General features: G+C 48.2%; 1 protein-coding gene across 19 annotated transcripts; it reads left to right on the forward strand.

Annotated features, from left to right (window-relative positions):
- Nucleotides 1-15: 15 nt before the first annotated feature.
- Nucleotides 16-11921, forward strand: PPP1R3E (protein phosphatase 1 regulatory subunit 3E). Of its 19 annotated transcripts, none has more exons than XM_084969194.1 (4): nucleotides 16-436; nucleotides 5375-6546; nucleotides 6849-9324; nucleotides 9611-9860. In XM_084969194.1, exons 2-3 carry the CDS (start codon nucleotides 6130-6132, stop codon nucleotides 7269-7271), a joined length of 840 nt encoding a protein of 279 aa, XP_084825320.1. In that variant the 5' UTR covers nucleotides 16-436; nucleotides 5375-6129; the 3' UTR covers nucleotides 7272-9324; nucleotides 9611-9860. The 19 variants fall into 19 exon arrangements, with proteins under 19 accessions (XP_084825320.1, XP_084825327.1, XP_084825328.1 ...); XM_084969201.1 differs by lacking the exons at nucleotides 16-436; nucleotides 9611-9860 and adding an exon at nucleotides 10482-11921 and having other exon boundaries at nucleotides 5771-6546; nucleotides 6849-7602; nucleotides 9184-9324; XM_084969202.1 differs by lacking the exons at nucleotides 16-436; nucleotides 9611-9860 and adding an exon at nucleotides 10482-11921 and having other exon boundaries at nucleotides 5771-6546; nucleotides 6849-7602; nucleotides 9187-9324.
- Nucleotides 11922-17427: the final 5506 nt, after the last annotated feature.

The following is a 17427-nucleotide window of genomic DNA, read 5'->3' on the forward strand; positions in this document are numbered from 1 at the left end:
GCGGGGCTGGGACGCAGGCTTGGGAAAGGCCACCACTCAGGAAGAAAGCGGGTGGCTGGAGACTGAGAAGCACAGGCCAGGAGGGCATTGAGGGCCCGGGCAGGGCTCCTGAGCCTGGAGGCTACTCAGAGAAGCCGACAGGGCCTCAAGAAACCTCAGAGCAAATTCAGCATTTCCAGGTCTCTGATGTTCCATGCACTTGTTGAACTTCTCCAGCCCTGAAGCAGCGGGCCAGAAAAGAGGATCAGCTCCCATTCCAATGGGAACTAACTGCCTGCCAGGTGTCTCACCCTGTGGGCCTGGCAGATGTGATACAGATACCAAACACCTCACTTCCTCTTTTCTCCAGGAACTTTAACCCAGTTGTCTCTTTGTGCGTTGGGGCTTTAGCCAGGCACCAAGGAGCCAGGTCTTGGATCGCAGGCAGTTTCTGCAGGTAACTTTTCTTCATTTTCTCTCTCTCTCTCTCTCTCTCTTTTTTTTTTTTTTTTTTTTGTAATCAGATCTTCTGTTTAATTCTTTCTACTCAGCACATGAACTTGTTTTCTTTCTTTTTTGGGGGGAGGGGTGTGTGTGCTGTGCCCCTGGCACGTGGAAGTTCCTGGGGCCCGGGATTGAACCTGCACCACATCAGCACCCCAAGCCATTGCAGTGACAGTGCTGGACCCTTAACCCACTGCAACCACAAAAGAACGCCACATGAATATGTTCTCTCTATGAAAAAGTCAGACAGTATAGAAATACGGAGAAAAAAATACAAGTCCTCAATCTTCCTCCCTCTGCCTTTTCCACAATTCCCATTCCCTTCCTGGAGGCTGCCAGTGTCAAAACTGATATTTGTCCTTTCAGGTTACGTGTAAATATATATATGCACCTATATGAATGTCTATTATTTAAATATGGCAGTATGTTGGAGTTCCCGTCGTGGCTCAGTGGTTAACGAATCCGACTAGGAACCACGAGGTTGCGGGTTCAGTCCCTGGCCTTGCTCAGTGGGTTGGGGATCCGCCGTTGCCGTGGGCCGTGGTGAAGGTTGCAGACGCGGCCCAGATCTGGTGTTGCTGTGGTTCTGGTGTAGGCCAGCAGCTACAGCTCTGATTGGATCCCTAGCCTGGGAACCTCCACATGCCATGGGAGCTGCCCCAGAAACGGCAAAAAGACAAAAAAAAATTTTTTAAATAAAAAAATTAAAAAAATAAATATGGCAATATGTTTAGACGGGGTGCAAGCCATCTGACCATCACTGATCCACATGAGGGCACACTCAGGTGTTCTGACTGGAGCCCACCAACTCTTAACTGGCACTTCCTTCAACTCCATCTGGAGGACTCTCTAACCAAAGGCCCAGAAAAAGTAACCTAATTCTCCGTTCCTGCTGGTTCCCTTTATTTCTATCCCAGTCCAAGCCTTGGTATTCCCATCTGCCCCTACGGTAACTAGAGAAGAAAGATCTTTTCTTTTTTTCTTTCTTTTTTTTTTTTTTTTTTTTGTCTTTTTTCCATTTCTTGGGCCGCTCCCACGGCATGTGGAGGGTCCCAGGCTAGGGGTCCAATCAGAGCTGTAGCTGCTGGCCTACACCAGAACCACAGCAACACCAGATCTGAGCCGCGTCTGCAACCTTCACCACGGCCCACGGCAACGGCGGATCCCCAACCCACTGAGCAAGGCCAGGGACTGAACCCGCAACCTCGTGGTTCCTAGTCGGATTCGTTAACCACTGAGCCACTATGGGAACTCCAGAAAGATCTTTTCTGTAACAATAGTTAACAACTGACACATTTTGAAGGCCTATTAGGCACTAAGTGCTTTCTTTACATGCATACTTTATCCTGATACCAATCCCTATGTTGTTTTACTCTCATTCTATGGATGAAGAAAGTGAGGCTTGGCTTGGCAAGGTCAAGTAATTTGCCCAAAGCCACATACTGAGAAGATGGGCCTCAACCTAATTCTGATTTGAAAGTTTGTCTTAACTTTAACATTGTATTGCTTCAGAGTCCCTCTTTGCTTCAGGTAATCAATGTTGTTATCAAGTCATTTACAAGGCCAAACTCAGTTCTCCGCCATTTATTTATAAGCTCAGTGACAGCAGGCACTGAATTTTATTCACTTATAGGTTCTCATAGCCTAATAGACCCTCAAAATGTTGATTGAATGAATCAGTCAATATCTCTGGTTAGTTATTGAGCAGGCCCAGTCAGACATTTGATCACTGCAGTAGCTGTTTAAGAAACAAAGACTGCTGGACCAGAGTTCCTGTTGTGGTTCATCGGGTTAAGAACCTGATTAGCATCTATGAAGATGTGGGTTTGTTTGATCCTTGCCCTTTCTCAGTGGGTTAAGGATCTGGTGTTACCTTGAGCTGCAGCATTTACAGATGCAGCTCGGATCTGGTGTTGCTGTGGCTGTGGTGTAGGCTGGCAGCTGCAGCTCTGATTCGATCCCTAACCTAGGAACTTCCATATGCAGCAGGTGTGGCCCTAAAAAAAAAAAAAAAGACTGCTGGACCAACAAATTATACCAGGTCCAAAGCTGTGTACCTTAAGGATCTTTTCAAAACAATAACAACAGAGCAAAGAAATGGCAGTTCAAACTGTAGACAAGGCAACAGAGAACTTTTCCTAAAAACGTCAGGCTGTACAGGCTGACAATGAACCTTACCTATTTATGTGAATTGCATATTTTAGCAGAGCAAGGAAGACAGTTTTAAATTGCTTGGCTGTAATACAAATTAGTATAACATTATTTTACACCCTAAAATATGAAAAGAATGTCTGTGGATTATATGCATATGTGTAAAATAAGAAAATAAAACTCAATCACTTTAAAAATGAGTCCTGGCTAAGTAGCATTGTTATGGTTAATACTGGAATTAAAATGCAAGCAGGGGAGTTCCCGTCGTGGCGCAGTGGTTAACGAATCCGACTAGGAACCATGAGGTTGCGGGTTCGGTCCCTGCCCTTGCTCAGTGGGTTAACGATCCGGCGTTGCCGCGAGCTGTGGTGTAGGTTGCAGACGCGGCTCGGATCCTGTGTTGCTGTGGCTCTGGCGTAGGCCGGTGGCTACAGCTCCAATTCAACCCCTAGCCTGGGAACCTCCATATGCCACGGGAGCGGCCCAAGAAATAGCAACAACAACAACAACAAAAGACAAAAAGACAAAAGACAAAAAAAAAAAAAAAAAATGCAAGCAGGAATGAATAGTACAATAATGAGATCTTGTATGTCTTACTGTTTATTTCCAACTTAGTCACCTGTGATTTTACAGTTAAAGTCTCTTGCTGCTTTTTCTTTTTCTTTTTCTTTTTTTGGCTGCACCATGCATGCATAAGTTCCGAAGTCATAGATCAAACCTATGCTACAGCAGTGACCCAAGCCACAGCAGTGACAACGCTGGATCCTTAACTGGGGAAGTCCCAATGCTTTAAATTTAGATTCTATTTTTTCTCTTAAGATTCCCCATTTCAGGAGTTCCGGTTGTGGCTCAGAGGTAACGAACCCAGCTAGTATCCATGAGGACATGGGTTCAATCCCTGGCCTCGCTCAGTGGGTTAAGGATCCAGCATTGCCATGAGCTGTGGTGTAGGTTGCAGACATGGCTCGAATCTGGTGTGGCTGTGGCTGTGGCTGTGGCCGGCAGCAGCTACAGCTCTGATTGGACCCCTAGCCTGGGAAACCCTAGCCTATGCCACAGGTGCAGACATTTAAAAAAAAAAAAAAAAATCCCCATTTCAATGCTCTAAGAATGTTAAATATTACCATGAATTTTTTTTTTTTTTTTCTTTTTAGGGCTGCATCTGAGGCATATGAAAGTTCCCAGGCTAGGGACAGATCAGAGCTGCAGCTGCTGGCCTTCGCCATAGCCACAGCAATGCCAGGTCCGAGCCACATCCAGGACCTACACCTCAGCTAGTAGCAACACTGGATCCTTAACCCACTAAGCAAAGCCAGGGATCAAACCTGCATCCTTATAGGCACTATGTTGGATTCTTAACCCCCTGAGCCACAACCAGAACTCCTACCATGAAATTTTTTAATCTACTTATAATTAAGTGAATAAAAGATAAACTCTAGAGCCAGATGGCTGAGGTTCTAATTTCAGCTCCTCGAAAATTTTTTTTTAGGAGTTCCCGTTGTGGCGCAGTGGTTAACGAATCCGACTAGGAACCATGAGGTTGTGGGTTCGATCCCTGGCCTTGCTCAGTGGGTTAAGGATCCGGTGTTGCCGTGAGCTGTGGTGTAGGTTGCAGATGCGGCTCAGATCCCAAGTTGCTGTGGCTCTGGCGTAGGCCGGTGGCTACAGCTCCGATTGGACCCCTAGCCTGGGAACCTCCATATGCTGCAGAAGCGGCCCTAGAAAAGGCAAAAAGACAAAAAAAAAAAAAAATTTTTTTTTAAAGCAAATGCTAGAGCCTTATTTATTTATTTATTTTTGTCTTTTGTCCTTTTTAGGGCCACACACACGGCACATGGAGGTTCCCAGGCTAGGGGTCTAATTGGAGCTATAGCCACCAGCCTACGACAGAGCCACAGCAACACAGGATCCGAGCTGCGTCTGTGACCTACACCACAGCTCATGGCAATGCCAGATCCTTAACCCACTGAGCAAGGTCAGGGATTGAACCTGCAACCTCATGGTTCCTAGTTGTATTCGTTTCTTCTGTGCTACCACGGGAACTCCAGCTCCTCAAATGTTAACTTGTGTGACCCTGGGCAAGACTCCTATCTCCTCTCTCCCTCAATTTTCTCATCCATAAAATAGCATAATAATACTCCCTACTCTTATGATGGCTCTATTATATGAGTTGGTATTTGTAAAACAACTGTACCTAGTACATTGTGTTATATAAGATCAGCAGGGAAGTTGGGGGGGGAACTAAAGAAAACTTTTTTTTTCACTAAAATAGAAAAAAATGGAGCAGCTTTGTGCCCTTCTTGGAGCTCCTACTTGAACTGAAACCCCACAGCCTCAACTCCAAGAGAGATACATGATGATTCATTCAGTTATTTGAGCGCCTACTGCTTGGCCTACTGACCAAGAATCACACACAGCCTCTTCCTCAAAAGGTTTACAGTCAGGTTAGAAATCAGAATTCTAATCCACTTTTTTTCCTTTTTTAGGGCCACACCCACGGCAAATGGAGGTTCCCAGGCTAGGGTTCAAATCAGAGCTACGACCGCCAGCCTACACCACAGCCACAGCAAAGCCAGATCCCAGCCGCATCTGCAGCCTACACCGCAGCTCACGGCAATGCTGGATCCTTAACCCACTGAGCGAGGCCAGGGATTGAACCTGCATCCATCCTCATGGATCCTAGTCAGATTCCTTAACCGCTGAGCCAAGACAGGAACTCTTCTAATCCACTTTTTTACAGATGAGAAAACAGGTCCAGAGACATCGTGCCTTGCTCAAGGTCACACAGCTAGACAGCACCAGAGGTGAGACCTGGAGCTACATCTTGACACAACTCTCAGCTCAGAACTCTTTCCAATGGGCCGCTCATCATTTTGAGGGCCACATTGCAACCTCTATTTGAATTTGCACCCAGCTCCGCCACTCTCCTCCCAAACCTAGAGCCTTAGGCCTTAGGAAAGAAAACGCTGAGCCCTGAAGAGAAAGTTACAGGCCAAGGGTTCTGAACCTCCCCTAAAGGAAAAGTAAAGATTACGCTCTACTCCCGGTGTTAACTCTTACCATTACAGAAAGGCTGTGGCCAGTGAAAAAAAAAAAAAAAAGGAAGTGGGGGGGGGAGGCAGAGTGGTCTCACTCTGGACCTTAAGGGTGGAGTCCCCGCCTCCTGGTGCAGCAGCAGCAAAGATAGATGGGGAGCCACCTGTCAGAGGGCAGTGGGCGGGAGCCGGGGCCGCAACGGCCGCAGGACCGGAGGGCAAGCGCGACTGAGCGCACGCTCAGAGGAGCCAGCTCGCAGAAGGTGATGGTCTAAGACCCTGGAAGCTGAAGGCCAGTGGGAGGGAAAGATTGTCACGGAGGTGAGACAGAGCTGCGAGAGGTGGAGGATTCTGGAGGTGACAGCAAGGAGAGTAAGAAACTGCGCAGGGCGGCCGAAGCTTCTGCGGAGACTCCAGGCGGGCAGCGCTGCAGGAGGGCCCCGCCGGGGCGGGGGGTGCCATGTCTCGCGAGCGGCCCCCCCGCACCGACATCCCCCGCAACCTGAGCTTCATCGCTGCGCTGACAGAGCGCGCCTACTACCGCAGCCAGCGGCCCAGCCTCGAGGAGGAGCCGGAGGAGGAGCCAGGCGAGCGCGGGACGCGCCTTGGGGCCCGATCCCGCGCTCACGCTCCAAGTCGCGGGCGCCGGGCCCGCTCGGCGCCCGCCGCAGGCGGCGCGACCAGAGCGCCCCGCAGCCGCAGCCCCGACACCCGCAAGAGAGTGCGTTTCGCCGACGCCCTGGGGCTGGAGCTGGCCGCTGTGCGCCGCTTCTGCCCGGGAGAGCTGCCTCGGGTGCCCCGCCACGTGCAGGTCCAGCTGCAGAGGGACGCCCTCCGCCACTTCGCGCCGTGCCAGCCCCGCGCCAGAGGCCTCCAGGTAGGCGGCACAGGCACGCCCCTTCCACCGGACCTACCCCACCTGGCCTTGGTGGGCGTGTGGGAGTGCAATTTTTCTAAGAGCGGCCAACTCCACCCCTAACCCTGGGCTGGCTCTTGCTTGTCCCTTTTGGGTGACCAGTGGCTAGTGACTCTGGGTCACTCTCCCAGCAGGGACCCCTTCTGACCTCCCCAATGCCGGGGTGGGCTTCGGATTGGTCTGGTGCCTCGCCCTGACCCCGCCCCCTGTTTCTCCCCTCCCCCCGCTCGGGCTTCCTCCTCTCCCTCCTCCTTTCTCCACAGGAGGCGCGCGCCGCCCTGGAGCCGGCCAGCGAGCCCGGCTTCGTCGCCCGCTTGCAGGCGCAGCGCATCTGCCTGGAACGCGCCGAGGCGGGCCCGCTGGGCGTGGCCGGGAGCGCGCGCGTGCTGGACCTGGCCTACGAGAAGCGCGTGAGCGTGCGCTGGAGCGCCGACGGCTGGCGGAGCCAACGCGAGGCGCCCGCCGCCTACGCCGGCCCGGCTCCGCCCCCGCCGCGCGCTGACCGCTTTGCCTTCCGCCTTCCCGCTCCACCCATTGGCGGCGCCCTGCTTTTCGCCTTGCGCTACCGCGTGACGGGCCACGAGTTCTGGGACAACAACGGTGGCCGCGACTATGCTCTACGTGGGCCGGAGCACCCGGGCAGTGGCGGAACCCCGGAGCTCCAGGGCTGGATCCACTTTATCTGAGATGCCTACGGCCAACCACGGAAAAAACCCAAGGCACCCAGGGGCTAGGGGAGCCCGAAGATTTGGCGGGGAGGAATGGGAGAGACCGAGATTGGCGGGGAGCTGCCCTAAGAGAGACAAGTCGGGGAGGATGAAGAGGATGGGAGGAACCAAAGGGGTGTGGGGAGTGGGTGAAATCAACGAAAGTCGAAAGTCGGGAGATTGGGGTGGATGCGAGTGGAAGTAACCCAAGGCGTAGGAGAAAGGAGATGGAAAAGGTGCTGGAAGATTAGGGGAAAAAAGCAAAGGGAAGATGGTGACTTTATCTTCTGTGAGGGGGCACTGGAAGAAAGTAAGTAGGTTTGTCAGTCCTAGGCAGAGGTTGAGGGTACCTCTTTGGGATTGAGGAAGTATTTGGTGTAAACTAGGAGCCCACGACAGTTGAAATCATTTACACTCCTGGCTCATTCCTCCTCTTACAGGCCTTTGCCACTGCAGGTCCCCCAGCCCTGCCCTTCCTAGCTTTAACTCAGCTGTAATTGCCTTGCTTAAGTCCCAGGAACTTGGCCATTGCTTCTCAGTCCCTGGCATTATGACAGGATTCCCCTGTCACCCCTGCCAGTCCCTGGCTTCATTCTCCACTGACTGGCTGAGGAGAGTTGGCAGGTAGCAATTAACACCTCCTTCCTCCAGCCTCCAGACAACCCTGGGGATGAAAATGAAAGCAAAACCAACTCTAGGCCTGTCCTTGTAGCCAAGTAATGTGATGCCTAAAAGGTTGGTAGACTCAGGCTTCCAGAAAAATGCCAGCCTTACTTTTCTGGGTGCCTTCTAATGACCTCTAAGCACTTTATGGACTGTATCTGTCAAGGGAATGGTGAGTCATGGGATTCTTTGTGCCTCAGGAAGAAAGGAAGTTATTGACTAGCTGGATAAATTTGGGCAAGTTCCTTCACCTCTCTGGGCCCCAGTTTCCTCTTTGAGAACCTGGATTTGGATTAGGCCCCTTCTTGCTCTAACATTTTATGATCTGTGAGGGGCAGAGTGTGGATTAGAAGCCATGTTCTCCAGCCTACAGTTGGAGTGCTACAGTTCAGAACACACAAGCACTCTGAGCATCTGCTTGGGGCTGATGATGGGTCCTCCAGTTTTTGACACATGTTCCAGACCTCAGGAAGCATTCAATAACCAGCCTGTAGCCTCGGGGCATTCCAGGGCTTCTCAAACCCCTGCTCATCTCTGCCCCTTGCCTGTTGCTCTTGCCTCCATAGACTTAAACCTGGGTGCTTTGAGACAGTTTTGGGGAGGTGCCTCTCTTGGGGAAAACAATGCTTGAGAGCGCCAAAGATGAAAGGAAACATGTTGGGGGCTTTCTTGAGGATAAAGGATTATGGGTATAAGAAATGGGAAATAGTTCAAATCAAGAATCAGAGCAACTTGGAGTTCCCATTGTGGCTCAGCGGTAATGAACCCAACTAGTATCTATGAGGATTTGGGTTTGAGCCCTGGCCTCGCTCAGTGGGTTAAGGATCTGGCATCACAGTGAGGTGTCATGTAGGTCACAGATGAGGCTTTGATCCCGCTTTGTGGTGGCTGTGGCGTAGGCTGGCAGCTGCAGCTCCAATTCCACCCCTGCCCAGAAACTTCCATATCCCCTGAACAGAATCAGAGCAACTTGAAAATTAAATGGTACCAGAAGGTGACAGTCTGCTCCGTACACTGAGCAAGTGAAACGGGAAAGGCGGACTTTCCTACCCATTCACATTCATGCTTTATGTCACTCCTAGTTTTTCCCTCTCACCCTATTTCTAAGCTCTTTCCTTGTCCCCCTTTCATTTTTCTTTTAGCATATAGGGTATTTACCATCATTTTCTCTATTTCCATCTGTTTCCCTTTCATCCTTGTTGATCTCTGCTATTCCTTCTCCCTCCAGAAGGGGTGGAGAACCTACTTCCTTTTCTCCAAGACCGTGGTTGATCCACCTTCCTTCCTCAGGCTCCTCCTTGACAGTCTTCTAGAAAGAAGAAGGAAAAGAAGTAGTTCCTGATGCTGCAGATGAACAAGGAGCTCCCAGGTAACTAGCTACCCACACCCCTTTCTGTCTGTTACAGATTTCTCAAAAATATCTGGATTCCCCTTTTATCATTCAGTGAGAGAGGGTCCGGGCACATTTGCCCATACATGCATTCAGAGTAGAGTATGGAACTTGTTACTGTGCCTCTCCTCTCCAAAGCCTTAATCCTTTGAAGAAAGATGGCTGGAAAAGAGAAATCCCATCATTCCTCAAATGCCCATTTAAACATCATCCTTTTCTGGTGAAGAAAACAAAGAATTTCATGCATCTCGTGGATCACCTCCAGGTCAGAGTTCCAGCAGAGGGAAGAGAGTGTACTGGACACCACCAAGCAATGCACCTTTTAGTCACCAATGAAGAGCCCAAGGGAGGATAATGGAGCGGGAGACTGGGCCAAGGCTCGGTGTATAATAATCTCTTGCTTAATGTGTGTGCATTACTGTTATGTTGTATTAGCAATTGCAACAGCTCATATTTTCTTACTTATCCACTAAAATCTGGTGTCTTGCATGCATTATAATCCTCAAAAAACCCTATGATTTGAGTATTATTATTCCTGTTTTAGAAAAAAACAGTAACTTGTTCCAGATCACACAGCTAGTAAATGGCAGAGCTAGGATTGTGAACCTAGGTAATCTCCAGAGATGCAGGTTCAATCCCTGGCTTCGCTCAGTAGTTAAGGATCTGGCATTGCTGCAGGCTGCACTGCATAGGTCAAGAATGTGGCTTGGATCTGGCATTGCTGTGGCTGAGCGTAGGCTGGCAGCTGCAGCTCTAATTCAACCCCTCGCCCAGGAATTCCATATGCCGCAGTTGTGGCCCTAAAAAGAAGACCCCCAAAAAAACCCCAAAATCTTGCCATTAAAATAAATAAATAAAACAGGATGTTCTCCTGTGGTGCCACAGGTTAAAGGATCCCACATTGCCCAATCTGTGGCATAAATCGCAACTGTGGCGCAGGTTCAATTCCTGACCCTGGAGCTTCCACATACTGCAGGTGCAGCCAAAACAAAAACAAAAAACCCTTGCCATATATCATCTCTTATTAGGAAAGACCAGTTTCCAATTGTGCTCTGATGTCCCATCCTCCCAGTCTCCCCCACTGGCTTGGAGAAGGCAAAGCACTAAAGGTCCCAAGCTTCATCTGCTCCTTCCAGGGGCTTGCTGTTGTCTCCTGTGCCAGTGTCCCAGCTCTGCAGAATCAGCAAGGAACCACTGCACCTGCCTGCTGGAGAACTTGCGAACCCATTTGAACTCCGGCCTCTCCACTCTCCATACTTTGGAATTCTCGCCTGGCCTTAGCCAGTCTTCTATGCTTGGTGTGCTGTGCACCTTCCCATCACCCCTATTAGCCTTGAACAGGCCAATTCCCTCAAGTTTCCACTCGAGGGGTCCACTAGGACAATTGCTGGATGGTCTGTGCTTGAGCAGATACATGAAAACAAGTTCTGGGCAGAGAACCAAGGAGAATCCATTGTTGCTAAACTTTTTCTCTAGGAAGTACCATGGCTCACTCATACCCCTATTCTCAGCTTTAAAGAGCCAAGACATGAATCTTCCGGTTCTTCCCAAAGAGAGCTGCCCTAGGGCCTAGGGGTAAGCTGCTAGTCTAATCTGACTTCGGAAACACTAGGAATTTGGCAGAATCTTTAGAGATATGTCATGTGTGGTGGGGACTTTCCTCTAAAGACTGATGACTAGGAATAGGAACAATTTTGGGTATAACCTGTCTGCCATGGACTGGGAAGTGCCATAAGAGAAACCCTTACCATGGTCAGGAGCTTGGGTCCTTGAAGAAACACAGCAAAAACACTCCTTCCCTGTCTTCTCATCCAGACCTCAGATGTCTTCCTACACATTCCTTCTGTTCCTTTGTTTTCCTTTATGAATATAGCTTATCATTTCATAATAAGCCCTAAATCAACTTTCTAACCTAATCCTGCGTTCCCTTGCTCCTAACTCCTGTTTCTCTGGAGCACCACTGGATCCTTACAATCTGTAGGTTAGAGCATCCAGAGACCTGGAAAGGCTTCTCTTTAGAGATCATTGGGTGCAGATAAGGACACAAGTTCAGAGATGAGCAGGGACCCTGGAAGGGTCAGAGGATTTGTTAGCGCCACTCCAGATGGGACTTAGACCTGGGCCTCTTGACCACATCCTATTCCCAGGCTACAAAACAGGCCACTCTCCACATGGTCAGACCCAGGATTTTTCATGGCAAGGGATAATGTCAGAGATGTTTCATTTTTTCCTAACTCCCATTCCCTTCTCCATCCAGGCAGAAAGAGAGACAAAGGGGGCTGGTATGTCCCCAGCCTTGGCACTTTCAGTGATACTGCTGAAGAACAGTGAAGTTGCTAAAATAATCCATTTAATAGCTAACTTCAAGGGGAAATGAAAGTTGCTGTGTGAATCCCCCAAAACCACTGTTCCCATCAGGTTCTCCCAGAACCTCCTCTGACCCTTCACAGTGCAGCCCTGTTCACTGGGCTCCAGACTCACTGGTATTGTGCCTCATTTTGGCCTCCTCATGCAAGTGACCTCCCTCCTGGATAAAAGACCTCATATTTGAAATAAAGTTGAAATATGAAAAGAAAGTATATCATGAGATATTGAGAAGTATTGTTTGGGGCTAAGGGTGGCAAGAGATGCAGAGGCAAGATTCCTTCCCCACCCTCCATTATTTTGTCATTTCTTTTCTTAAAAAGCCTATTCCCAGGAGTTCCCATTGTGGCTCAGCATAAACAACCCAGCTAGTATCCATGAGATGCAGGTTCAATCCCTGTCCTCACTCAATGGGTTAAGGATCTAGTGTTGCTTAGAACTGCAGTCGCAGATGCAGCTTGGATCCCACATTACTGGCTGTGGTGTAGGCCGGCAGCTGCAGCTCCGATTTAACCCCCAGCCTGGGAACTTCCATATGCTGCAGGTGCGGCCCTAAGAAGAAAAAGACAAAAAAAATCCTATTCCCTTCCCTGTCTGCTAGAGTCATCTGGCTATGTGAAAGCTGGGCAGGGAGTTCCCATTGTAGCACAGTGGAAACAAATCCGACTAGTATCCATTGAGGATGCAGGTTCAATCCCTGGCCTTGCTCAGTGGGTTGGGGCTCCAGCATTGCCGTGAGCTGTGGTGCAGGTCGCACATACATCTTGAATCCTGTGTGGCTGTGGCTTTGGTCAGCAGCTGCAGCCTTGATTCAACCCCTAGCCTGGCGATTTCCATATGCTTCAGGTGCGTCCCTAAAAAGAAAAAAAAACAAAAACAAAAAAAGGTTGGGTGGGAATAAGACGTGGAGACACTCCTATAGTAGTATCACACCACCATTTTGGGTAGTGATAGAAAAAGTTACCAGGGCCCAGTGCTTAGGTCCCCTGCACACAGCACCACCTGCTGGTGCAGTTAAAGGGAAAAGGGAACAGCTCAGGTAAAAGCCTCGTGTTTCTCCCTTGGTGGGGTATTCTTTTTTTTTCCCGGTCTTTTGTCCTTTTAGGGCCGCACCTGCGGCATATGGAGGTTCCCAGGCTAGGGGTATAATCGGAGCTATAGCTGCCAGCCTACGCCAGAGCCACAGCAATGCCAGATCCAAGCCATGTCTGCGACCTACACCACAGCTCACGGCAATGCCGGATCCTTAACCTGCTGAGCGAGGCCAGGGATTGAACCCGCAACCTCATGGTTCCTAGTCCGATTTGTTAACCACTGAGCCACGACAGGAACTCCATGGTGGGGTGTTCTTAAGGGGGCCATCCAAATTACATTCTGCTCCATAGGCACTGGAGAGAAGAGTGCCTTTTTCTCCATCAAGGGCAACCCCAAAACAAAGGATGAGAAATACTGGCAGGAAAAGCAAGGACCTCTGTCTAATCCAAAATAAAGTGACAAGAAATATATTAAGGGAAGCATCCTTGAAAAACATCAAGTACTAACTCCCATGTCACCTGAATGATGAAAGAGTCCAATTGCCCACAAAGTAATGAGACAATGTTCCTTATAGGGACGCCCTAGCCCAAGAATAATCAGATGCCTCGTCATGACATCATAATGGCCAAGTTGTGATGTCACTGCCGAGCACCCAGTCCTTAGTATGCATTGTAATTGAAACCAGATATGCTGAAGGGTAGAGCCAGCATGAGGTGCAGACACCCAAGGAGAGGTAAGTGGGGTTCCTTCAATGGCTTATTGCCTAAGGTTGCTCTGTGGCTGTCTTTCCTGACTTGTCAAACAAACATCTTAGTTTGGTGGTAGGTTTGTCTGAAATCTTTCTTCTGCAAACTCCTTTATTGCAGCTTTTGCTGTCCCAAATCCTCAATACATGCAATTCTGATTAGCTAGCCCTTTCACTGGTATTTCTTAGGACAGAGTATAGAACATTGGAGGAAAGTTTCCCTAAATGGGGCAGAAACTCACTACATCTGTTTGGTTAGTCCCAGGGATAGATATAAGTTTTTAACTGCCTGAAGCATATAGCTTTCAGAGTCTTTTTCAAGAAAAATAAATACATAAGGCACAAAAGTGATTGCATTTCAGAATGAGAGACGATATAAACAAATTACAATTTTAAAAAGCTGACAGGGAGTTCTCTGGTGGTCCAGTGGTTAGGACTTGGCACTTTCACCACCACCACCCAGGTTCAATCCCTGGGTCTGGGAACTGAGATCCCATGTCAAGCTGCTGCATGCCATGGGCAAAACAACAAATAAACCCAACCAATATCACAAAATCAAGAAAAATAAATTTTTTAAATTACCTACATGCAAACCTATATGGTTTTTTTTACTACAACTTTGTTTTTGGCTGCATAGTCTTTGATAATCTTTTTATATGATGATTATATACAATTTTTCCATAAAAAGGTAATTCTTTCTTCCCTATGATCACTTTAAAAAATTCAGAGTTCCCGTCGTGGCGCAGTGGTTAACGAATCCGACTAGGAACCATGAGGTTGCGGGTTCGATCCCTGCCCTTGCTCAGTGGGTTAATGATCCGGCGTTGCCATGAGCTGTGGTGTAGGTCGCAGACGCGGCTCGGATCCTGCGTTGCTGTGGCTCTGGCGTAGGCTGGCGGCTACAGGTCCGAATAGACCCCTAGCCTGGGAATCTCCATATGCTGCAGGAGCAGCCCAAGAAATGGCAAAAAAAAAAAAAAAAAGACAAAAAGACAAAAAAATTAAAATTAAAATAAATAAATAAATAATTCTTGGAGTTCCTGCTGTCGGGCAGTGGGTTGTGAATCTGACTGCCGCGGATTGGGTCGCTGCAGAGTTGTGAATTTGATCCCCTGCACGGTGGGATTAAGGTTCCCACGGTGCTACAGCTATGGCATAGGTAAGAACTGTGGCTCGGATTTGATCCCTGGCCTGGGAACTTCCATATGCCAAGGTGTGTTCTTGATAATTTTTCACCTTCACACCTTGTAAGTAATGAGGTCACAATTTTTTTTGGCTGCACCTGTAGCATGTGGATGTTTGATCCTCCTGGGCCGAGGATCAAACCTGAGCCTCAGCAGCAACCCAAGCCTCTGCAGAGACAATACCAGATCCTTAACCCACTGACCCACGGCAGAAACTCCACAATTGTTTTTGGCCTTGCTCACAGCATGTGGAAGTTCCCAGGTCAGGGACTGAACCCAAGCCACATCAGTACAAGCTGCTGCAGTGACAATGCTGGATTCTTAACCTGCTGTGGCACAAGGGAACTCCAAAATGTCACTGTTTAAAATTTTTTTGTTGTTGTTGAACTTGGAAAAACACTACCAACACTCTCCCTCTCTCTCCCTCTCTTTTTTGTCTTTTTAGAGCTGTGCCCGTGGCATATGGAAGTTCCCAGGCTAGGGGAGTTGAATCAGAGCTGCAGCTGCTGGCCTACACCACAGCAACACCAGATCTGAGCTGCGTCTGTGACCTACACCACAGCTCACAGCAACACCAGATCCTTAACCCAGTGAGTGAGGCCAGGGACTGAACCTGCATCCTCATGGATATAAGTCAGTTTCATTACTGCTGAGCCACAACAGGAACGCCCCCAGATTTCTTTAATATGTGTGGTGTAAGATTTTGGTGCATTTTCAAATTTGCAATAATGAATGTCATAAACTCTGAATTGCTGACATTAGGAGTATTGCTGAAAGCTGTATGTACTAGTTTGTTAGAGCTGCCATAACAAAATACCACAGAGTGGGTGGCTTAAACAGTGGAAATTCTCTCACAGATTTGAGGCTAGAACACTGAGATCTGGGTCAGCAGGGTTGATTTCATTCCAAGGTTCCTCTCTTTTGGCTTGTAAACTGCCATCTTCTCCCTAAGTCTTCACATGGTCTTTCCTACCTGCATATCTGCATCCAAATTTCTTATTATAAGGACAGCAGTCATTGAATTAGGACTCACCCTTAAAGACCTCATTTTATTTTTTATTTATTTATTTTTTTTGTCTATTTGCTATTTCTTGGGCCACTCCTGCGGCATATGGAGGTTCCCAGGCTAGGGGTCCAATCGGAGCCATAGCCACCGGCCTACACAAGAGCCACAGCAACTCAGGATCCGAGCCGCGTCTGCAACCTACACCACAGCTCACGGCAACGCCGGATCGTTAACCCACTGAGCAAGGGCAGGGACCAAACCGGCAACCTCATGGTTCCTAGTCGGATTCGTTAACCACTGCGCCACGACGGGAACTCCTAAAGACCTCATTTTAATTACCTTATAGACCTTATCTCTAAATACAGTTACATTCCAAGGTACTGGGAGTTACAACTTTAACATAAGAATTTCAAGGGGACACAGTTCAGCCCATAACACTACACTTAATATTTAACTATTCACAGAAGTAACTGCAAACCACAGATGCATACCTCCTAAACCCAAACTAAATACATCCCCAACTCAACACTGTTAGTCAATCCCAAAATGCCCATGGCTTCTCCACTGCCACTGTATAAAAGGAGAAGTATGATGGAGGGGAAGTCAGAAAGGAAAGAGACATCAATATTGACCAACTGCGGTTTAAATTATTTTTTCTCAAATTCTACAAAAACCTATGACTATATTAACACATTATTAGGACTCTTTCAGTGCTTTGGAAGAGTGCAAGGGAGAGGCCTTAAGTTCCTCTAGCTTTCTCAGCTATTGGGTAAATTATGTGTTTGATCAGCCCTGCAAATCTTACTGAACCCTGCAAATGGGAGAGGGTGTTTTCACCAAAGGTTGAGGATGACCTGGTAAATCCAAATTCTGCAGCCCTAGTCCTTAGAAGAGCTGGGAAGATTATTGTCTTGCAAAAGGTGGGACCCTCCCTTCTCTGATAATGTCAGTCTGGACCGCTTCCTCTCTTCCCCTCCCCCATCCCAATCTACTCCATCTTCTAAAGTGTTAGGATGAAACCCACACAAAAGAGGGAGGCTTTAGCCTGCTCTCCAGAACTGCCAGAGGTCTTTCTTCTCCTTTCCTTGGATTCTTCTCCTAAATCTGTCTTCAGTTCTGTTCCCTACTCCTAACTTGGGAATGAGTATCCTTCTGAGACAAGAAAGGTGGCTGAGTTGTCTACCCTTCGTAATTCGCAGCCCATGATCAGTGATGTCCAGAGTGACTGATTGAAACCTTCAGGGGCAACCACTAAATTCTTATAGTGCTTGCCCGGCTTTCCAGACAAACAAGCTCATTGTTTGGATTATAAGAGAATGAACTGACAATTGCGAGCAGCCACTGCCTGAAATATTTCACTTTTCCCTTCTTTCGTTACATACAAACCATTGGGATATTGTAATAAGTCATGATTTAAGAGAAGATCTGTATATGCCACAGCCCTGGCTTAATCCTAAGAGATTAAAAGTTTCTAATTCTAAAACTGAGAATATTGTTTCTGTTGCTTACTCCTATGATGTTTTTGTGGGATACTAGCTTAAAGGACACAGCTTTTAGGAGCTGAGACTGTTACTAAATGTGCTGAGGGAGAGAGGAGAGGAATGGGCAAACGCAAGGCACACAAAAGAAAATAGGGTTCTGAGCTGAAGCACAGATATATTTCTGATGCTTTGCAATCCTAAAAAAGCTCTAGACCTTAGTGTGGAGTGGTGAAGAATCAGAAGTAGCAGTTATGATGGCTGAATTTT

This window comes from Sus scrofa, chromosome 7 (assembly GCF_054392235.1).
Source record: "Sus scrofa isolate SSC_HxYL_T2T_F1_AM1 chromosome 7, Sscrofa_HxYL_maternal_Yorkshire_Landrace_v2.0, whole genome shotgun sequence".
Taxonomy (NCBI): Eukaryota; Metazoa; Chordata; class Mammalia; order Artiodactyla; family Suidae; genus Sus; species Sus scrofa.

What these genes read in the sequence shown, in the direction of transcription:
- PPP1R3E (XM_084969194.1), top strand. Translation starts at nt 6,130, where the DNA reads ATGTCTCGCGAGCGGCCCCCCCGCACCGACATCCCCCGCAACCTGAGC. An exon ending in CCCGCGCCAGAGGCCTCCAG is followed by an intron (nt 6,547 to 6,848) that starts GTAGGCGGCACA and finishes CTTTCTCCACAG; the next exon opens with GAGGCGCGCGCCGCCCTGGA.